The sequence below is a fragment of the Balaenoptera musculus genome, chromosome 2, assembly GCF_009873245.2.
Source record: "Balaenoptera musculus isolate JJ_BM4_2016_0621 chromosome 2, mBalMus1.pri.v3, whole genome shotgun sequence".
NCBI classification, from domain to species: domain Eukaryota; kingdom Metazoa; phylum Chordata; class Mammalia; order Artiodactyla; family Balaenopteridae; genus Balaenoptera; species Balaenoptera musculus.
The window spans coordinates 1,818,255-1,839,110 of NC_045786.1; the positions used below are offsets into that span (position 1 = coordinate 1,818,255).

Consider the following 20,856-nt stretch of genomic DNA (forward strand, 5'->3'; position numbering starts at 1 on the left):
AAGGCTGAAAATAAACATTGCAGAAACGTAAACTGTGCATGCAAGCTGACTTGTTTCCAATTAAAATGTGCTAAACTGTTAGTCTGCATACCTATTACTCAGAGGTGACGCACACTCAGAGAGAGTAGGGAAATGAACTGATGATCACAGAGGATTCTGGAAAACAATGTGTTATGCCAGAGCTATGAGTTGACAGTGCCACGTAAGCAAAGTAAGGGCAGAACCATTTCTCATCCATTCACTCATTTAATATTTACCGAGTGCATGGTATGTGCCAGGCACTGTGTTTGGTGCTGAGCAGGCGGCGATGAACAAGAGACAGATGACCCCTGACCTCTGAGGGTTCATGAGTCAGTAAACACTTTGAACAAGAGGTCTGAAAACCAGCCGACTCAAGAGAGTGACAACCTAAGTGTCCATCAACAGAGGAATGCACAAAGAAGATGTGGTACATATACGCAGTGGAATACTACTCAGCCGTAAAAAGGAATGAAATAATGCCATTTGCAGAAACATGGATGGACCTGGAGATGATCATACTAAGTGAAGTAAGTCAGATAGAGAAAGACAAATACCATACGATATCATATGTGGAATCTTAAGAAAAAAAAGATACAAATGAACTTATATACAAAACAGAAATAAACCCACAGACATAGAAAACAAACTTATGGTTATGAAAGGGGACGGGGGGGAGGATAAATTAGGAGTTTGGGATTAACATATACATACGGCTATATATAAAATAGATAACCAACAAGGACCTACTGTATAGCACAGGGGACTATACTCAATATTTTGCAATAACCTATAAGGGAAAAGAATCTGAAAAAATATATATATATACACACACAGTATAGTATAACTGAAACACCTTGCTGTACACCTGAAACTAATACAACATTGTAAATCAACTATACTTCAATTTTTAAATAAATGAATAAAATTAACGATTAAAAAAAATTAAGGGCTTCCCTGGTGGCGCAGTGGTTGAGAATCTGCCTGCCAATGCAGGGGACACGGGTTCAAGCCCTGGTCTGGGAAGATCCCACATGCCGCGGAGCAACTAGGCCCATGAGCCACAATTACTGAGCCTGTGCGTCTGGAGCCTGTGCTCCGCAACAAGAGAGGCCGCGATAGTGAGAGGCCCGCGCACCGCGATGAAGAGTGGCCCCCGCTTGCCGCAACTAGAGAAAGCCCTCGCGCAGAAACGAAGACCCAACACAGCCAAAAATAAAAATAAATTAATTAATTAATTAATTTAAAAAAAAATTAAGAGAGCGATATCCTGATAGCAGTGTGGGTTATAAGGGTATGTACCCTTGTCAAAACTCATCAAACTGGATATTAAAGATCTGTGTATTTTACTGCATATAAAGTCGATCTCAATTTTTCAAAAGTGAAAAATTGAGAGGAGAAATAATTATAGATAAAATGAAAACAAATTAATAAGATAGTCCGCGGGAGACATGACCTGGAGCACATTCCTAAAAAAAATGTGTTGGGTATTCTTTCAAGGGTTAGAGTCTCAAAAACACAGGTTTTACCTACGTTTCATTAGTAATATGATGACTTCAGATTATGAATTTGGGAATTATGAAACTATCAAAGTGACATGAAGGTATTTCAAGAATGGGAGAGGGTGAAGGGGAGTGCAGATCACGTGGGTAAAGAGTAGACTCCGATTCATCTCCAGATGCACGGGGCTCCTTACACGGGCCCTGCTCTGGGAATAATCCTGGTGACCGTAAGCGTTATTCACTCAGGACCTATGATTGCTAATCTTAGCTACACCCCATGAACAGGCGTGCTCACTATTAGGGAATGAAGCAAAGAACGACGCTAATACTTAGAAATGTGAAGTCACTACACTTAAAACTTTAGTATTCACTGAGTGCAGCCTCTGCGCAGGACCCGAGAGGGAAAATGGCTAAGTGGAGACCACGGCGTTGCCAACTTTGAAGTATGACCTCCTTTCAAGAAGTGTCACCTCAGGTTCCTGGAGGCCACTTCTACAGCACACTGGGAACCACATTCAGACAAACCACGCTCATGGCACTCAGCTGCACTCGCTTTATTGCCTCTTCCTTGTTATTAAATATTTACAGACCCAATTTCATTCGATTCTCCAGGAATCCACTTCAGGGCTTAACTCACTTTTGGAAAAAAAAAGTTTTACTTAAAAAAAAATTTTTTTTCTTTAATTGAAGTCTAGTTGATTTACAGTGTTGTGCTAGTTTCAGGTGTACGGGAGTGATTCAGTTATACATATACATATCTATTCTTTTTCAGATTCTTTTCCATTATAGGTTATTACAAGATATTGAATATAGTTCCCTGTGCTATAGTTCCTTTGTTCTAGATCCGTGGGATCTAGAACAAAGGCCGAGCTGGCTCTGTCCTGCTCTGCTGGTCCCACAGCAAAGGGACAGCCAGGTTCAAGTTCTGGGCTGTAACCAGTAAGTCCTGGTTGGTTATCTATTTATATATAGTAGTGTGTAACTGCTAATCCCAAACTCCTAATTTATCCCTCCCCCCTCCCTTTCCCCTTTGGAAACCATAAGTTTTTTTTCTGTGTCTATGAGTCTATTTCTATTTTGTAAGTAAGTTCATTTATAATCATGTTTTTAGATTCCACGTATAAGTGATATCATATGATATTTGTCTTTGTCTGACTTACTTCACTTGAAAGTTTTACTTCTGCCCAACCCACATCTGCTCTAACCCACTCAGATGCGGTGTCCGCTTAGCCGACAGGACGAAGAGTAATGATACCAGCCATCTACCGAGCGCTAGTTCTGGGCCAGGCACTCTACTGAGTACTTCATACATTAACTCAGCAATTTCTCACAACAGGCCTGTGACGTAAGGACTCTCTTTACCTCCACTCACAGATGAGGAAACTGGCTTCAGGAGGTTAAGGAACTCACTAGGCAGTGAAGTCAGGATTCAAACTCGGGTCTGTCTGACCCCAAAGCCACAGCTCCTGTTCTTTAGATAAGAGCCTTTGATCTTCCAGAGGCTGTAATTAAAGCTGAGCCGTGATCAAAACACAGTTGTTAAATGTCTACATTTACACGTCACTGAGCACAGCTTGGCCTTCTTCTCTTTAGATCAAATACTCCCGTTCCTTCACCCCAGTTTATCATCCCCAGCGTTCTGGGGACCCTCCCCCAAACATCCTGCAAGTTCTCCCGGGCCACCTCTGAGGACAGTCCCTGAACGTGTGGTGTGACATGCAAGTGCTGGCCAGTCTGTGGTTCTGCCAAGTCCCTGGATCTTCCCCAAGTCTGAGACCTTCCCTATTTCGGTTTGAAATGTTTTTCCCCCTTCTTCTTCTTCTTCTTCTTTCTAGGGGTCCAAGCAAATAACCTCATGGAAATCTATGTTAAGCATTACCTCTGCCAACCCCTTAACGTACTAACGCCATGGTCAAGTACAGACACGCAGTCCATTTCCTCATCCCAATCACTGCCACTGACACAAAACCACACTGGGCCCAGGGGCAGCACTTGAGAAAGTCCGTAGGTATGTCAGTGAGAAGAATTCCATAAGGGTCCCGTGTGATGTAGCAGCTAGGAAATGGATGTGACCTCGGGCTACAGGAAAAGAGGGACGGGTTCTAGAACAAAGGCCGAGCTGGCTCTGTCCTGCTCTGCTGGTCCCACAGCAAAGGGACAGCCAGGTTCAAGTTCGGGGCTGTAAGACGGGCTTGAGGCCAGAGGGGCCTACCCACAGGAGGGGGAAAGGTAACACCACAGTGCACGAGAAGGAGCAGGCACAGCCAGAGGCATCGGAGAAAGAAGAGGGAAGACGTGGGGGACGTGCAGTTTTGTAAACATTGGGAGGACTGTCGTAAGGAAGGCGCATGACAACCACAAGCACAACACTTTGCATCCTTTCAACACGCACTGTGTGTACACAGGTCACGTGCATTCATTGTATGGAGTGAATGCGGCCATGTACCCATTTTACAGATGAGTAAACAGAGGCATAGAGGTTGTAATGACTGGCCCAATGTCACCCAGCTAGTCCATTTCAGAGGTGAGATACATGCCGGGCACTTTAATTCAAGGGCCTGCCGTCTTCACCACTCCTCATCATGTATGTATATACACATTTTTATGGCCAAGAAGTAGGGCTTAGGAGTCAGGGGAGTCAGAGATGGCTTTTAGTACCCTCTAAGGAAGGACTTCCCTACAATCAGCACTGGCCCGACATGACATTAAATGCCCTAGAATATGATGCATGCTTCGTCACAGGTTTCCAAGAACAGACCAAAATGCCCCAGCAATTATTGGAGCTGATAAAGGGGGTGATTCAAGCTTCAGACAGAGAGCTTGACTCTAGTATCTTTAAGGTTTTTTTAACCCTGAGAAACCAGGAATCCATGACTAAGCCTGAGAAGCAGGACCCAGCATCTCACGCTCACATCTATGAGCAAGCTCTCTGGGGCTCTTGAGCTTCCCGAACAATCACCCAAGAGTTGAGTGTCTAGAACCCATTTTAGGTTATTCATCCCCAGATGAGGGTGAGAGTTGGTCTAGATTATAAGTAACTTGTAGCAGCCTCACACAAAGCAACCCCTGGCTTAGTCTCCTAAAGTTTCTTCCCCAGGTCCTGCTGGATGTTGGTGGAATCTTTTAAATATTCTTTTCAGGAACATAGCACCCACTTGCACACACATGCAGACCACCATTTTACACGCCTATGCTTCAGGATATGACTGTAGTTCCTGGGTCCTCCATCCTGTCTAATTAACTCCACAGGCGCTGCGGTTGTAGGTGGCCTGTAATACACCAGGCGCCTGTGCCTCCATTCTTTCCATCTGAAACATTCTCTGCTCTCCAGCCCCTTTATCTGGCTGATTCCAACTCAGTAATTTAGGCATCAATTCCTCTTGGGGGAATTCCCTGGTGGTCCAGTGGTTAGGACTCGGCACCTTCACTGCCGAGGGCCTGGGTTCAATCCCTGGTTGGGGAACTAAGATCCTACAAGCTGTGTAGTGCGGCCAAAAAAAAAAATTTTTTTTTTAACTCCTCTTGGAAGCCTGTCTGACATTCCTCCCTTCCTCCTGCTCACCCTCGAGGTTAAGTGAGGTATCCGGCCTGACCGTTCCCATAGCGATCAGGGCGTAGCTGTACTGAGAAGTCCTACACTGCGTTACAGTTACCTGTCTACTTGCCCTCTCCAGCAGGCAGAAAGCTACCAGGGAACACAAACTGTATCTCTAGCACCTGGAGAAGTACCTCATCCCCTGTAGAGGTTCGAGCTCTGTCTAGCAAATGAATGGATGAATACTGGAAGGAAAGCATTTGGTCCACATGTAGATACACCTGAAGGTCGACTTTACCTTGGAACCAATCTGTTGGGTAGCTAATTAGCTGCCATCTTGTAAAGCAGAGAAGCAGACAGCAGCAATGCCAGGAGAGAAAAGTTTTGAGGGAGACTTAGGGGGAGGACCTGGGAAGAGGAAGGTCTTGAAGGTGGGATGGGTCCCAGGAGAACACACGTGAGGATGAAGGAAGCCAGAAGCCAACGTGGCCTCCTTCACCATCTTGTCTCACACTGGCTATGATCTGGGATGGCAAGTCACCGTTCCTGTGCCATTATTTATGAAACACGGAGCTGTGACAGGCTACTAGCTGTCACAGGGACACACCTAATCCTTAAGGGCAGTGACAGGAAAGCCACAGCCCCCTGAGCCAGCAACCACAGGGTGATTTGCCAAATAAGGCGTGGTCTACTTTCCTGTGGATTTTAAGGTTAGGTCTTCTTGCTGTATTTTATATTCTTGATCATTTTTTTAAAACAAAAAGCTTTTTGAAAGCTGTAAAGATCCCTGCTTTTTTGATATGTCCTATTTGCAAATTTTCTCCCAAATATGCCTTGATTCATTTCTGGAGCACAGGCTCCATGACAGGACTAACAACATTCTACTCTTACCCTTTGCTGATAATATTTTCACTTCCTTTTAATGCCTTCATTTCTCTCGTTTGCTGCATTAGCTTTTTTTTTTTAATCCCTCACTCCAAAACCTTCAGGAGGCTACTGCTTTGTACTCTTTATATTTTTCCTAAATTCCCTTCTGAACATTCCCGATTCTATGGCCCATCTCTCATCAGTCTGATAGTCCGGGGAAATAAGCCTAAGTCTCTACATATTTACAAGCAAAAATAATGTGTTTATTCTGCATGTTTTCCTTTAATATACCCACCTTAACAAATAAATATGTAAAAAAAAAAGAGAGAGAAATACCTAAACAATTATGTTTCTGATTATAGATATATATATTATTTTGAACCAGAATTCTCCAGCTATAGTTTAGCTAAGACAAACAGGTATTAACCCTTATTCAAATTATGACTTCCCATTTATAAACAGAAGTACTCTTCTCAAGGCAAAGTTAACTATCAAGTACAGTTTTGTATATCCAGACCAAAGCAAGTTATACAATGATGCAAAATGTAATCTTTTTTTTCTTTTGCAAAAGGTAATCTTGCAATTCTGCTGCAAACTGAGCTATAGCTGAACACAACTGGCTTCTAACAAAACAATTCACTACACAGCTGACCTAAATCACTGTGTTGTTTTGAACTGAACGAATGTGGTATGCAAAAAAGAATAATAATAATTAAGTACTCGGTCCAGAATCTTTACTTGTTCAGCACCGTCCCCCATACATTAGCCGTCTTGCCCTTTAGATGCACCAAAGGAAAGGAGGCACTTTCATCAATAAGCATGTTTTGCAAGTTCCCACCCACTCCTTTGTGAATTGTCCTTTTTTGAAAATTACGTCACCTCTAGCCAGCACCTACGTTCACCTTTGAGAGACTAAGACACTGACCACACCCAGACACATCACCTGATCCCCTACCGTGGCAACTAAGTGTTGTCACAATATTTTGGATTATTTGGATACTTGGGATGACTAAACAAATATAGCCCTTGTCATTCATACTTTGTCAGTTAAAGAGACTGAATCTGTGGATAACTATTTACTGCCCACAAACTACTTTTCTGCAAGAACTGAATTTAGCCAGTATTAATATCATGACGTGGGGCTTCCCTGGTGGCGCAGTGGTTGAGAATCTGCCTGCCAATGCAGGGGACACGGGTTCGAGCCCTGGTCTGGGAAGATCCCACATGCCGTGGAGCAACTAGGCCCGTGAGCCACAACTACTGAGCCTGCGCGTCTGGAGCTTGTGCTCCGCAACAAGAGAGGCCGCGATAATGAGAGGCCCACGCACCGCGATGAAGAGTGGCCCCTGTTTGCCACAACTAGAGAAAGCCCTCGCCCAGAAACGAAGACCCAACACAGCCATAAATAAATAAATTAAAAAAAAAAAGATAAATGTATCTTTAATTAAAAAAATACATATATATCGTGATGTTTCAAGATGTGACAAGAAAGGAGCACAAAAATTCAGCCTTCAAAAAAATTAAACAGACATTCTTTGACATAAATTGTAGCAATATTTTTTTGGATCTGTCTCCTAAAGCAAAGGAAATAAAAGCAAAAATAAACAAATGGGACTTAATTAAACTTAAAAGCTTTTGCGCAGCAAAGGAAACCATCGACAAAACAAAAAGACAACCTACTGGACAGGAGAAAATATTTGCAAATGATACAACCAATAAGGAAGGGATGAATATCCAAAATATGTAAACAGCTCCTATAACTCAACATCAAAAAAACAACAACCCAATTAAAAAATGGGCGGAAGACCTGAATAGACATTTTTCCAAAGAGGACATGCAGATGGCCGACAGGCCCGTGAAAAGATGCTCAACGTCTCTAATCATCAGGGAAATGCAAATCAAGACCACAATGAGAGATCACTTCACACCCGTCAGAATGGCCATCATCAAAAAACACAAATAACAAATGTGGCGAGGATATGGAGAAAAGGGAACCCTCCTGCACTGTTGGTGGGAGTGTAAATTGGTGCAGCCACTGTGGAGAACAGTATGGAGGTTTCTCAAAAAACTAAAAAGAGAACTACCATATGATCCAGCAATTCCACTCCTGGGTATATATCTGAAAAAATGGAAACACTAATTTGAAAAGATACATGTACCCCAATGTTCATAGCAGCATTATTTACAATTGCCAAGGAATGGAAGCAACCTAAGTGTCCCTCAACAGATGAATGGATAAAGAAGATGTGGTGTATATATATATATATATATATATATATATATATATATATATATATATATATATATACACACACACAATGGAATACTACTCAGCCATAAAAAAGAATGAAAGTTTGCCATTTGCAGTAACATGGATGGACTTGGAGGGTATTATGCTAAGTGAAATAAATCAGACAGAGAAAGACCAATACTGTATGCTATCCCTTATATGTAGAATCTGAAAAATAAAACAAACTAGTGAATACAACAAAAAAGAAACAGACTCATAGATATAGAGAACAAACTAGTGGTTACCAGTGGGGAGAGGGAAGGGGAAGGGAGCAGAGGATTAAAAGACACAAACTATTATGTATAAAATAACCTGCAAGGATATACTGTGTAGCACACGGAACACAGCCAATATTTCATACGAATATAAATGGAGTACAACCTCCAAAAATTGTGAATCACTATATTGTACACCTGTAACTTATATAAAATTATACATCAACTATACTACATAAAAAATATATATTAATTAAAGACAAAGTCTTTATTCCCCTCTCAGATGAAGGAATCTCAGGAAGCCTTTCTCTTCGGCCTAATTGATGAATGAGCTCTTCAGTGAATTGTTAAACTAAAATTCATTCTTCTTAATTACCTATTTGTAGAAGTACTCCTAAAAGATGGAAAAGATTCTTTAAATGGAACTTTTAACGAAGACTGTTTTTTGCACCTTTCCCATGGAGGTGATTCTTACAGATATTCCATTTTTAAAAACCATACCTGGCAGCCAGTCTGAACCAAGTTCAAATCGCACTCAGCATTAAGTGCAGCAGCGGTAGTAAGCTGAACACACAGCACTCAACTGATCAGGAAAAAACATACCATATTTAATAAAATTCCAGATTCTTGGGGTCGGTGTCTGTATAAACGCTTTGCGGTGTTGGATATGTGGTTTGCAAAAGCGAGCAAATCCTCCACGGTTCCGTATCGGACCGATGACAGCCAAGGCCCCTCCTGGCCACTGAGCAGCACCGGGTCGGAACGCTTCTCCTCCTTGGGACCGCTGTCCTGACACACGGTCATCAGACTGGGTTCGAAGGCTACAGGTTCTTCGCTCGCGTAAAGGTTTTCCATAATGTCTATGACATCAGACACGTTCAAATGTTTCATTAATAAATCGATGTCTTCTTTGCTGTCACTTCCAGTGCTCATGAACTCCATCACTGTGAGGGTCCCCAGAGAGTCTGCAAAAGAAACCTCAGCTACTTAGTTGACTGTGTTTGTACTTGCATTTGAGATCAATGGGAAACTGACATGAAAGGACTGGGAACAGGCTTCTATATGACTTTGTTTATAAAATAAGGGCTCTGGCCACAGTGTGTGCGAGGTCAAGTGCGCAGACAGTGAAGAAAGGGCCCTTAGATAACCTTTAAGTCCAGCGCTCATTTTACAGAGAGGAACCCTGAGATCCAGCGAGCTCACTTGACAGTTTCCAGCCCTGCTGCCCCCTCAAGGGGACAATCTTCCCTGCATGATCTCTGGGGCTTTTAGGCCGTGGGTGACTTTTTTTAAAAAAAGAAACTCCTTGGGAATTCCCTGGCAGTCCAGTGGTTAGGACTCAGCACTTTCACTGTGGTGGCCCGGGTTCAGTCTCTGATTGGGGAACTACGATCCCACAAGCCACGCAGCACAGCCAAAAAATAAATAAAATTAAAATGGAAAATTACTTAAAAAAACAAAAACAAAAAACTCCTTTACCAAATTCAGGAGCTAACTTTGCAAATAAAATTCGGGCCCTGAAGCCAGAAGCATGTCAAACGGATTTTAATCTAAGCAAATGTGATGATGGTATGAGAAAGGAGAAGATTCCTTTAACCTGTAATCAGCTGTCCCCTCCTGTGACCAGGATTCTTTAACAGTACAAAGCATGCATCTCAAAGACTCAAGAAGGTTAACTTAATATCTAGATCAATGACTCTCTAGAAGTTGTGGTTTTATAAAGAAGCCAGGGAAGCCAAATCTATCATAAGCAAGACATGGGCAAGGTCAACTAACTCTGATTAGCCAAAACTGTATTTCAGTTCTTATATACAAATCAGGAGCCACCCTTGGGGATCTGTAAATGAGAAAAAGAAGGTAAATCAAGGGTAAACAATGATGCTGTTACTCAGGATTTTGGAACAACACCATTCCAAAGGATTAAAGATAAAAGGACTTAAGAGACCTAAGAAAATGAAATGGTATGTATGTCTACTTAAACTACTGCGCTCCTGGAAGCAGCCTCTCTCTGAGAAGTGTTTCAGGTTCTTGAAAGCACAAGCCTTCAATGCGTTCAACACACAGGGCTACATAAAAGCCACAGGCTCCCATCAACCTGGAGCAAAAGCACCAAACTCCAGGAAATATTCCACCTTGGGGCCACGTGCCCACAAGACCCAGACATAGGCCTCTTGGTGAATTTCACTTGAGAAAAGAACCATGCAATTTAGTGTCGTTACTAAGTTACTGGATGATCCATTTCTGTCTTTCTTTTTTCTTTTAATGCTCTTTTTCTAAAATATTTATTTTATTTGGTTGGGCCAGGTCTTAGTTGTGACCAGAGGGCTCCTTAGTTGCGGCTCACAGTCTCCTTAGCTGTGGCATGTGAAGTCTTAGTTGCGGCATGCATTGTGGGATCTAGTTCCCTGACCAGGGGTCGGATCCTGGCCCCCTGCATTGGGAGCCGGAGTCTTAACCACTGTGCCACCACAAATTGTGTATGGGGAAAGAAGTTAGGATTGCGCAGTTATGACACGGCATCTAGACTCAGACTGCAGGGGACCAATTTCAGCCCCTCCTTTAGCGTTTGCATGATCTTGGGCAAGTTTTGTACTTTAACCTCATTGCATGTCGACGTTCCCCACATGCAAAATGCAAGTAATAACAGCACGTCCCTTGTGGGTGGTTGTGAGGTTCAAAGGAGTTCTAGAGCATAAGGTGCTGGGTGCAGAGTCTGGTACACAGTAAATAAACTATGTCTTTTGCAGCTGCTACGATGCGCATGAAATCGAAGGACTGAGTCGGATGCCTGGCTTTGCAGATACTGCATTAGGCGGCCTTTCTTAACTGCAAATGGGCTGCGGCTACCTATTCCCCCCCAACCCCCCATCCTCCCCCTTCTTCACAGTAAGGTTTTAAAGACTGTTTCTAAAATAAGAGACAAAGAAAGAAAAAAAAAATGAAATGTTTTGATGGCTGTTATCATTACAGTTACATCTAGAGAGCAAAGGAAAGCCCCCTCTCTGAGACCTGGCTGGTCTTTGAGGAAGACTGATTCAGGCTCTTGGAGTCTGTTGACTTATGAAAGGAATTTTTTAGGTTAATGGAGGAACATTGGACTTGGGTTTCATGGGGCCATTTAGTTGCAGTTTCTACTTGTAGAATTTACAGAGTTGCAGTTTCTACTTGTAGAATTTACAGGGGAAAAAAAATGGAATTGAAACAACAACAGCTAAATTTAGGACCCCACTGGCTGAAAAGTTCCAAAGCTGCTGGATTTACTTAGCGAATGGCTGGCCAGAGAGAAAGTAAAGTTCCCAGTAGTAACAGGGCTATAGAAAGAGAGGAAAAGGTCCATGCAGTTTACAAGTCCGTTAGCTGATCCAGAGAGGAAAGGCAGGTTTTGGTTTTTAAATCCTGCAGAAAGTCTGGAACATTTGTATGTAAAACCTGAGAGGCGGAAACACACACGCCCGTAACTGATTGCTGGGGGAGGGCAGGGAGGTGGAGAAGTGTGTCTTCCGCGCCACTAATCCCTTAGCAACACCAGCCTCCACTCCCGCAAACCCGCGTGCTCCCGAGAAAACCCTGATGACCGCCCGCTCAAGGCGCCGGCAAAAGCCTCAGCGTTTTCAGGCCTTAATTAAGCAGACAAGAGGCTAACGAGTTCTGCGTTATTCACCATCAGTAGACGTCTAGAAAAGTGAATGATGAAGGGATCTGTATTTCACTTTAGCAGCAAGCACCCTTCCCCACACAGTGTTCAATAAAAATCTGCATTAAATCCCCACTTGTTAACGCAGGAGGGGACTATACCAATTTTAGAAATGGACAAACGGGCAGATACAGTCAAAGTTATCTGCTTCAAATTATTTCTGAAATTGGCAGTAAAGCCAAGAGGAAATACTCTCCTAAACATAGTGGCATACTCTTAGCTACTTCCATCTCCATAAACAAAAGTTGAGGGTTTCCTGGCAAGTGCGAATGAAAATGGCCAAGATTACTGGAGTAGGCTCCTACCTTACAAAGGATGATTATACCTCATGTTACTTCGCATTTAAAAGATTTTTCTGCCAAAATAGTACATTGCCCCTCAGGGCGCACCTCCAATAAGACTTCTTCTAATAATATTTTTTTCTCAAAAAGCCCGAGAATTGGGACTTCCCCGGTGGTGCAGTGGTTAAGAATCCGCCTGCCAATGGAGGGGACACGGGTTCAATCCCTGGTCTGGGAAGATCCCACATGCGGTGAAGCAACTAAGCCCGCGCGCCACAACTACTGAGCCTGCGCTCTGGAGCCAGCAAGCCACAACTACTGAAGCCCGTGCACCTAGAGCGCGAGTGCTCCGCCACAAGAGAAGCCACAGCAAGGAGAAGCCCGCGCACCTCAGCACTCCCTGCTCGCTGCAACTAGAGAAAGCCCGCGCGCAGCAACTAAGACCCAACACAGCCAAACATAAATAATAAATAAATAAACAAATTTATTTTTTAAAAGAAACCGAGAATGAAGCCATTCTAGCTGTGTTAGAAGCACAGCCACTTCAAAACCTCTAGATGCCTCAACCATCCGATTTTCCTTATAGGACGTCTGCCAGAAATACCGCACACCAACCTGGGGGCGTCTGCCGATTCAAATTACCTCCTACTTGGCAAGTACCTAAAACTCAGGCCACAGATACGCAAAGCAACTGTATTACTGCTTCTTTCCCTGTTTTTGTCGGGAGCAGTCCTTTATTCTGGGCCAGAATACGTCTTTCCAAAAGTGAAACAGACATTGCAATGTTTTCTTAAAGACAGCTCGCGGCCTTCCCCGTTAACTTTTGGGACACTCTGGACGCTGCGCTTCCTTTTCAACGTGGTTCTCCGCCTAGAACTAGGACTTCGGAATCTTGATACTGCATGTCCACGGGGAAACATCTGTGAAATAACATTTTCCCCCTTAACATTCTTTCTTAGGCCAAAAGCCCAGCATTCGTGTTCTGCTATAACCACCCTACTGGTCGCAGAATGGGATCCGGGGTGCAAGCGTGAAGTTGTTTCAGCTGCTCGGAGGCTCTCGACCCCGCTAACCGCCCCCCCGCCCCCCGACTCCCTTCCTCCCGGTCCTTAAGGCGAAGGGAGCCTTAAAGGGCTTGCACATCAGAAGAGCACCCATCGCCAGGGCCAGCGGCAGCCGGGCCCCGCGCCTCCGGGGCGCACTCACCGGGTCTGAGCAGGGAGGGCGCAGCCGTGCGGGTGGTGCCCGCGGCGGGAAGCAGGGACCTGCCCTGCTCGCGCGCTAGGAATCCGGGAAGGAGGAGGAAGGGGGAGGAGTCGCGGGGCGGCGCCCCGTGGGACCCTTGCGCAAGGTGCTTTCCAGCTGCGCCGGCTGCAGCCGCGACCCGCGCGCAGCCCCGAAGCGCCGCAGCCGGAGACTGGCACGGCCCCCGGCCCCCTCCCAGGGCCCCGGAGCCCTCCCGCATGCCGGGGCTCCCCGGACCTCAGGGTGCGAACCGCCGGGGCACCCAGCAGGGCTGCGATCGAACGACAGCCCCGAGCCCCCGAACTCTGACTTACCTGCGGCCTCCGCGCGCCCCCGCCGCCGTCCCCCGACGGCTCGCGGCGCAGCTGGCGGGCGGCCCCCGGGAGCCGGGCGCGCCGGGTCCCCAGGTCCGGCGTCGGCAGGAGCGCGAGCCAGGGCTACCGGCCCCAGAGCGTTGGCGCGCCGTCCGGGCCCGAGCGGCCGAGTGAGCCCCGCGCCTCCCGCGCGCCCGGGCCGCCCTCGTCGGCCCCTGACTCACAGCTTCTGGGCCGGCCGAGGGGCGGCGCAGCGGACTCCAGCCGCCGCCTCCCCGCCTTTTCCATTTCCCCTTTCTCTCCGTAAACAGAAAGAGCCCGCCGGCTTGCGGGGCAGCCCGAGCCCCCGCGAGGGGAAATTCCGGCCTCCCCCCCCGCTTGCCCTCGGGGCGCTGGGCGGGGCTGGAGGCGGGGCAGGGGTGGGGCGCGCCGGGAGCGGGACCGGCCTCGCCACGCCTCCCGGGGGCCCCCGCCCGCTGCGCGGCCCCGGCCCACCGCCTGGGAAACCCCCCCCGAGTTCCCTCCGACCTGGGGACGCGGCAGCCGCGGGGTAAAGGGCGCCCCGACGCGGAGCTGGGAAGGGCGACCCTGCCTCCGCCCCCGGCCGCCGAGGGAAGAGCGTATTTCCTAAGGTGCCGGCGCCCTCGGCGCTGCTGCGGGGTCCCCGGCCCTTTCCCGCGCCCCCCATGCCGGAGGGTGTGTCTGTGTGCTCGGTGTGTGGGGGGGGGGGGGGGAACCGAGGCGCCGCGTGCCGCCCCCGCCGCGCTGCAGGAGGCGCACGGAGCTTCCCGGAACCGCGGCCAGGTTTCGGTGCAGGTCACACACGCAGGGCGGCGATGCGTGGCCCCCAGCACCGACCCGGTTTAAGGGCTTGGGAGAGGCTGCCGTGGGAGGTGACGGGGCGCTGGACGAGGGCCGGGGTCCCCGCCAGCAAAACCTGGCTTCGCTCTTTGCAGCCTTTATCGGAACTGGTTATTGGCGGCACCGCCCGGTTACAAAGTGTATGTGCCCCGTCTCCTCCTAACCCCCAGCTTCGGGTCTGGGCTCCTCTGTCCCGCTGGGGAAGAAGGTCCAAGGGCGTCTAGAGTGATCTTCCTTCTCGAGTGGAAAGCGTTTTGTCGCGGCGAAGCCGGAAGGAAGTTCTAGGGAAACAGCGCTTCTCTCCACGAAATCCTCCCTGCCGGGCACTCCCGATGCCCACTGCGAGGCGGCACACGCTGCCCCCAGCCCCGCGCCCCTGCCAGGGCTTCCCGAGTATCAGGACACTTTGCAAGGCAGCCCCGAGAGAGAGAGACGCTGTAAGGCCCCGACCCGCTGCATCTCGGCGACCCGCACGTTGGACGCGCCAGGTGGAGCCCAGATTCCAACGGCCTCGCTGAGTCCGCCCGCGTCCGGCCCTTTCCTGTCCCCAAGCTCGTCTCGGGCCCACGCACCCTCACACGCACACAAGTGCAAGACGGCCGCGGACCCGCTCGAAGACTCTCCACGTTTCTCCTACGGAAAGAGAATTGTTATTCCCACCCAAGGAAGTCATCTGAGAATTGCCGGCGGACAGAGGCTAGCTGAGATGAGAAGCAAGGCCCTCGCTGTAGGACCTTAACGCCCATCATTTCTTTGTGCTTCTGGGCCCGCGACGTTGGTGACAACAAGGGGAGACGCCCGAGACTTCAGTAAAAGCGAGCCCAACTAGCAAATTAAACGGTGACGACTGACTGGGGACACTGAGCCATCCCCCAAATTATTTTAAATACTAGAGTGCAGCGGCATGAATGACGCGGGGCGAGTACCATTTCCAAGTGGTCTCAGGGCTGGACCACCCCCCGACCCTGGTCCAGGGGACTGAGCTTCTTCTGCTCTTGCAGGAGGGCGCGCTGCCTGGACCGACCCTGCCGCCCTGACTCGGTGGTAGATGCAGCCCTCGCCCAGGCTGGGAGAAGCCCGGCTGGCCTGGCCGCGGACTCCGTGGAATTTGGCCGGGACTCAAAAGCAGATTATCCCAGTGTCGGCTGAAACTGTAGCATCAGCTCCCTTCGCCTTTTCTCTGAGAACCAGATTGGCCGGGTTGTTGCCTCTAATCATAACGTGAGAGACGTCTCTCCTCTATCTGTTGTCTCTGACCAACGAAGGATGATCTTTATAAACAATTTTAAAAATAGAAATATGGAACCACCCCCTTGATGAGCTCATGAAAACCACACCTAATCTTCTGGGAACTATTAGCCTTACTTCCTACATAGAGGTCTTCCAAATATAGCTGCATTTTAGGGAGCTGGTGAAATGGCTGTCCCAGCGGGGTCCTCTCTGGTTGCTCATTGCTTATGCAGTAGCAGATTGCGTCTGGTGGGGTGAATTAAGAGATTCTACTCAAATACATTTTTAAAGTCTAGCAAAGATTGGATCTGGTGACCCGGATTACCGGAGAGAGAGGACAATTGAAGAGAAAGAAAAAGTTTGCAGACTACTTGCATTTTTCTCCGTCAAGACTTGGTTACACAGGCTTGCAAAAGCAATCCTGCTCAGCGTGCTAGGAAAGTGGGGTTTAAACTTGCCAAGGAGAAACCATCGGAGCGGGAGTGTGCAGGGCCAGAGGTGGCTGATTCTAGAGCACATTACAAAACAGCTCTGGAAGCTCTTTGCACCCAACAAAATGCACTTGAAAATTGAGTTGCAAGGTTACAGTGTACTTGAAGAGGCTTTCTCCACTGGCAGCTTGGGACAATAATAGGTTTGTCATCTGTAGTTTGGAAATCAGAGCTCATTTACTCAACAGAACCAAAACGATGAACAGTGGTAGGTGACCCAGTCAGTGCACCGACCTATGTAAGCCTAATGGGCTCTAGACTAATAAATAGAATACAGGACACTGCTTTCCAGTCTTCTTCATATTCATAAAATATAATATTTTTAGAGAATACTGGGATAAACTGGAAAAAAGTAGGGGATACCTATATGTGGCTTGGTGAAAAATGTATTTCATTTTCTTAAATTATAATAACAGTAAAATACAAAAGGGTTTGAGAAAGACCATTAAATACTGAATTTCAGTAAAGCTTTAAATAAGATGTTTTTAAAGTTAAGAGGAACTTGAGCCTGATTTCATGAGCATAACTTGCTTCTGTCTGGCTTTTGTTGCAGCTCTACATATTTACCCATTAAGAGGTTTAAACAATGACCTCTTTAAACTTCTGACAATAACCTTCAGATGAGAAACTGTACAGACACGTGAGTAATCAATTTAAAACCATTATTGCAATCTTTAAATTTTTTGAACAGTTGAAATTGTATTTTAGAAGTCCAGTAGGTCTTATTTTTTTCATTGACGTAGGTAAGTTTCTTATGATAATGTGAGTGGATTTCAGTGATAATTGAACTTTTTCATATTAAGTCTTTCTAAGTTACAAAGCTGTAATTTGCAAAACTTGCAAGCACTGTCAGAGAATTTAGCTTGGATGCCACTAAAAAGACGCAGCAGATGGAAGGATGAAGCATCGGGGGAGGAGATTCAGGACCGCCAGACCCACCGCCAAGGCTGATGCTTCTTGGGCTTTGGCCCTGCTCCTCTGGTACCTGAAACCCAAACTGCTTCCTCCAGCCAGGCCCGGGCCCCCTGCAGCTGCTGGCGATGGACCTGCCGGCCTCGCTCAGCATCTTGAGGTGGATTAGGATTCCATCAGACCTGTGGGGACCACCACGTGTGCATTATTACGTTCTGCTCTGCCCTCCCCGCCGCCCTGGCCGCCCTACGGCATCCCAGAGAAGATTGCAGAGGCACCTGAATGCCTTAAGGAATACGGGGGTATCTATATTCCTGCCACATCAGCATGCAAGGCTTTCCCCTGCGGACCACCCAGAGGGCAGACGAGGATGAAAGGGACAGTCTTCTCTGTCCTCATCCCTCCTTTGCCTCTCCTCACCTTCTGTACTCACCACTTTTGCCATCACTTTGCAAAGTGGGAACAGCAAGGGAGGAGGGCAATGGGGCCCGGGGCAGAGATGGAGTCCTCCTGTGGGGGAGATGGGGTGAGAAATCCCCTGCTTCCAGATGCTCTCAGCTGTGGCCGTTGTTTATCTCTGAAGGCCGTGTTTAAACTGGGCCTAGGTGTGAATCAGAGACCTTCTGTTCTCATGTGCAGAAAGCTAAAACTCGGGTCTCTCAAAGTACCTACATCACACCGTTCTGTATGAAATGTATTATGGTTTTTTGTTCATTGCTTTGTGCTGTGACTTCCCCAAATGTGAGGTCCATGAACCACACTTTGAAAACAGAAACTACTGCCCTGTGCTTCTCTCTTCCACCTCCCCAATGGAAACTCCTGGTACAGCATTTCTTAATCTCGGGCTTCCGAGATTACCACATGGGTTGGGACGCCCCCAGGAACTGTTCAAGGCTCTCTCCTCCGGCCAATGCAATAGCTTTCATTTTTCCCATTTTTAGAGGGGGGACAAGGGCTCAGCAGTGAGGCTCCCCCAAACTGCATGGGCCCAAATGTTGGAGCAGTCCCTGATTGATTTGTGGAAATTATCTCCTAAGCATCTCCCACGACTCCTTATTAGCCAGAGTCCCCTCATCCCAGGACCACACATCACCTGCAAACACGATGTGAGGGACTACCGGCAACTTATTGCTTGGGCGAGGCAAGGAATTGTTTTAAAAAATTAAGCACAGGCTGATCTGCACGTGTAAATGTAGAGGTAGAAAAAAAAAAAAAAATCACGAGAAGAGCATCCTCTCCAAAAGCAATCATTACTAACCTCCTTTGAAACGGTGTTCTTCACACACTACACGTTAGGAAATTGGCCGGATTAGTATTTCAACAGCCTTTAAAAAAAGGTGTTGCATGCTTATTCTCGCGTGATTAGTTTAAACCCAGTTAGTTAAACATATTTTGGGGTTTGCCGTTGCAGTTACAGCACTAAAAACAATTGCCAACAGATTCTTCTCAGTGTGTATTGGGGAGACTTCTCCCCTTTCTTAACCAAAGCCCGGGATTAATGTTCATGAGAACATCTTTCTAAGTATCAAGATGCTTTGATGGATGGATTTCATAATAATGAAGCAGCCTGATACATTCCGACCATATTAAAAATAATGGTAATAGCTGTCGTGTTTTAAGCACTAACTACGTCCCAGGCACTCGGCTCATTGCTATCCTGAGACGGGCACTAGTCTCTCTTTTTTGCCAGTAGGATTTACAGGACTTTGAAGAGGCTAACTAATGTGTCCAAGGAAACCAGACGCTAATCCATGTCTGATCCCAAGTCCAAAGAAGCAACGTCTTGCATCTACCAGTACGGGGTTAGATGGGCGCACAAGCGCCTGGGTGCGTGGCTGGGTCAGCTGGTGCCGCTCGGAGGAGAACAGGACTGAACATCAGCCAGTTGTGAAAGGCCTCGCACTGCTTTCCCATCCTGGCCTCTCCTTTGCAGGAGGTTGGTTTTCCTTTTCAGGCTCTAGCCTCTGGCTCCCTTCTGCCAGATGTGAATAAATTTCAGACATACCTCTACTGGGTCTTCAGCTGGATAATCTTTTATCTCTAACCATGGGAGGAGAGGTTCTGAAAGCATTTCAGCTGTCTCCCAGGGGGTAGAGATGTGGAAGAGGGCTGAGCCCAGGAAACCTCAGAAATGGAACGCTAGTTTTGCTTATGCTTAAGGGAAACCAGCTTTAATGCCTCTTGGGGTCTGTGGGAGCCCAGAGAGACTTCCTGCCCCCTCTCAGCCTGGTTCTGGGTGGGATGATGGGTGTATAGAGGCACTGCTGGGGCTTAAGAGCATCCTGAGATGTTCTCATGGATGCTGAGGGCGGATGGACAGGCAGTTTTTCCCACTCACCCACCCAGCTCTGGCACAGAGCACAGCCCCCCAAGGCCAAGGCTCTCCCCAAAACAAGGGTCCTCACCCAAAGCCCTACAGACATGCTGGATGGAGCCTATTTCTATCAGCTCACAGAGCCGGTGATAAACTCTTCAGGATCTGTGACAGCTGGTTGTTAAATACAGTCATGACTAAAAATAAAATTATATAAAATTACAAGTAAATGAAATATATATTAAAGACAATGTAATAAATATGAAAAACTTACCACTTCCTGATTATTTTGTTGCCTTTTATTGCTTTCCGGGCTCTCACTCATGTCTATTACATCCACATGGTGGAAATACTACACCGTGATGGGTTCCTGTGTGTCTCTTTCCAACTCTGCACTTGGTGGCCTTGAGTTAGCATCTTAAAATAGGCCATCGTGGGAGTATTTACACCACAGGAACCAGCAAATGCTACAAACCGGGGCAGGGCTTTCACAAAGCTGGTTGTTAAATATTTACCAGCACAGAGCTGCGTCCAGGTACTTGTGACACCCTTTTTAGGTAACTCTGACACACTTTAGGTTATTCGTTTTTGTACTCTACCCTCCCTTTTCTAATACTCAATAGTACATCAGAATAACTTTTATTTCTACCCAAGCAGCAAAATCTCCAACAATGAAGGGTGATCGTGGGCCCCCATCTCTCTGTCATTCCTGGAGCTTCATCTCTGTTCTAACAGTAAAGCCATGGGAAGGGGAGAAGGGCATTGAGGGTCCGTCCTGAGAGCGAGGCTGCAGCCTGGGCTGGCCCCTCGGGCCAGCAGTGGCAGCGGACACTTTCCTTCATAATCTAAACTCCCGAGCTGATGCTGGCGGGGTTTACGATCAGTGTTGCCCACTGCCTCTTAGGAATCCCCTGGGGAATTCTTGTTCAGTAGAAAGGGGCTTGGGCCCCTGAGGTATGAATTTCAGAAAGCTCCAAGAGAATGGAAGTATGGGGCAAGCAAAAAGAGCATGTCTTGCATTCACACCTGTGCTTTACCACATTCTGTCCATGTGACCGTAGGCAAATCAATAAATTCATGGAGCTTT

General features: G+C 47.1%; 1 protein-coding gene across 4 annotated transcripts in view; it reads right to left on the reverse strand.

Annotated features, from left to right (window-relative positions):
* Positions 1-17,076, reverse strand: part of MAP3K8 (mitogen-activated protein kinase kinase kinase 8) — a 29,112-nt gene extending 12,036 nt beyond the window's left edge. Inside the window, exons 1-3 of one of the 4 annotated variants that reach the window (XM_036842199.1) lie at positions 13,962-17,076; positions 13,045-13,322; positions 9,031-9,392 (exon numbers count right to left, since the gene is read on the reverse strand). In XM_036842199.1, the coding sequence (XP_036698094.1) occupies positions 9,031-9,369 (339 nt within the window). In that variant the 5' untranslated portion in view covers positions 9,370-9,392; positions 13,045-13,322; positions 13,962-17,076. The other 3 variants (XM_036842196.1, XM_036842200.1, XM_036842198.1) reach the window with 3 other exon arrangements.
* Between the last annotated feature and the right edge of the window lie 3,780 nt (positions 17,077-20,856).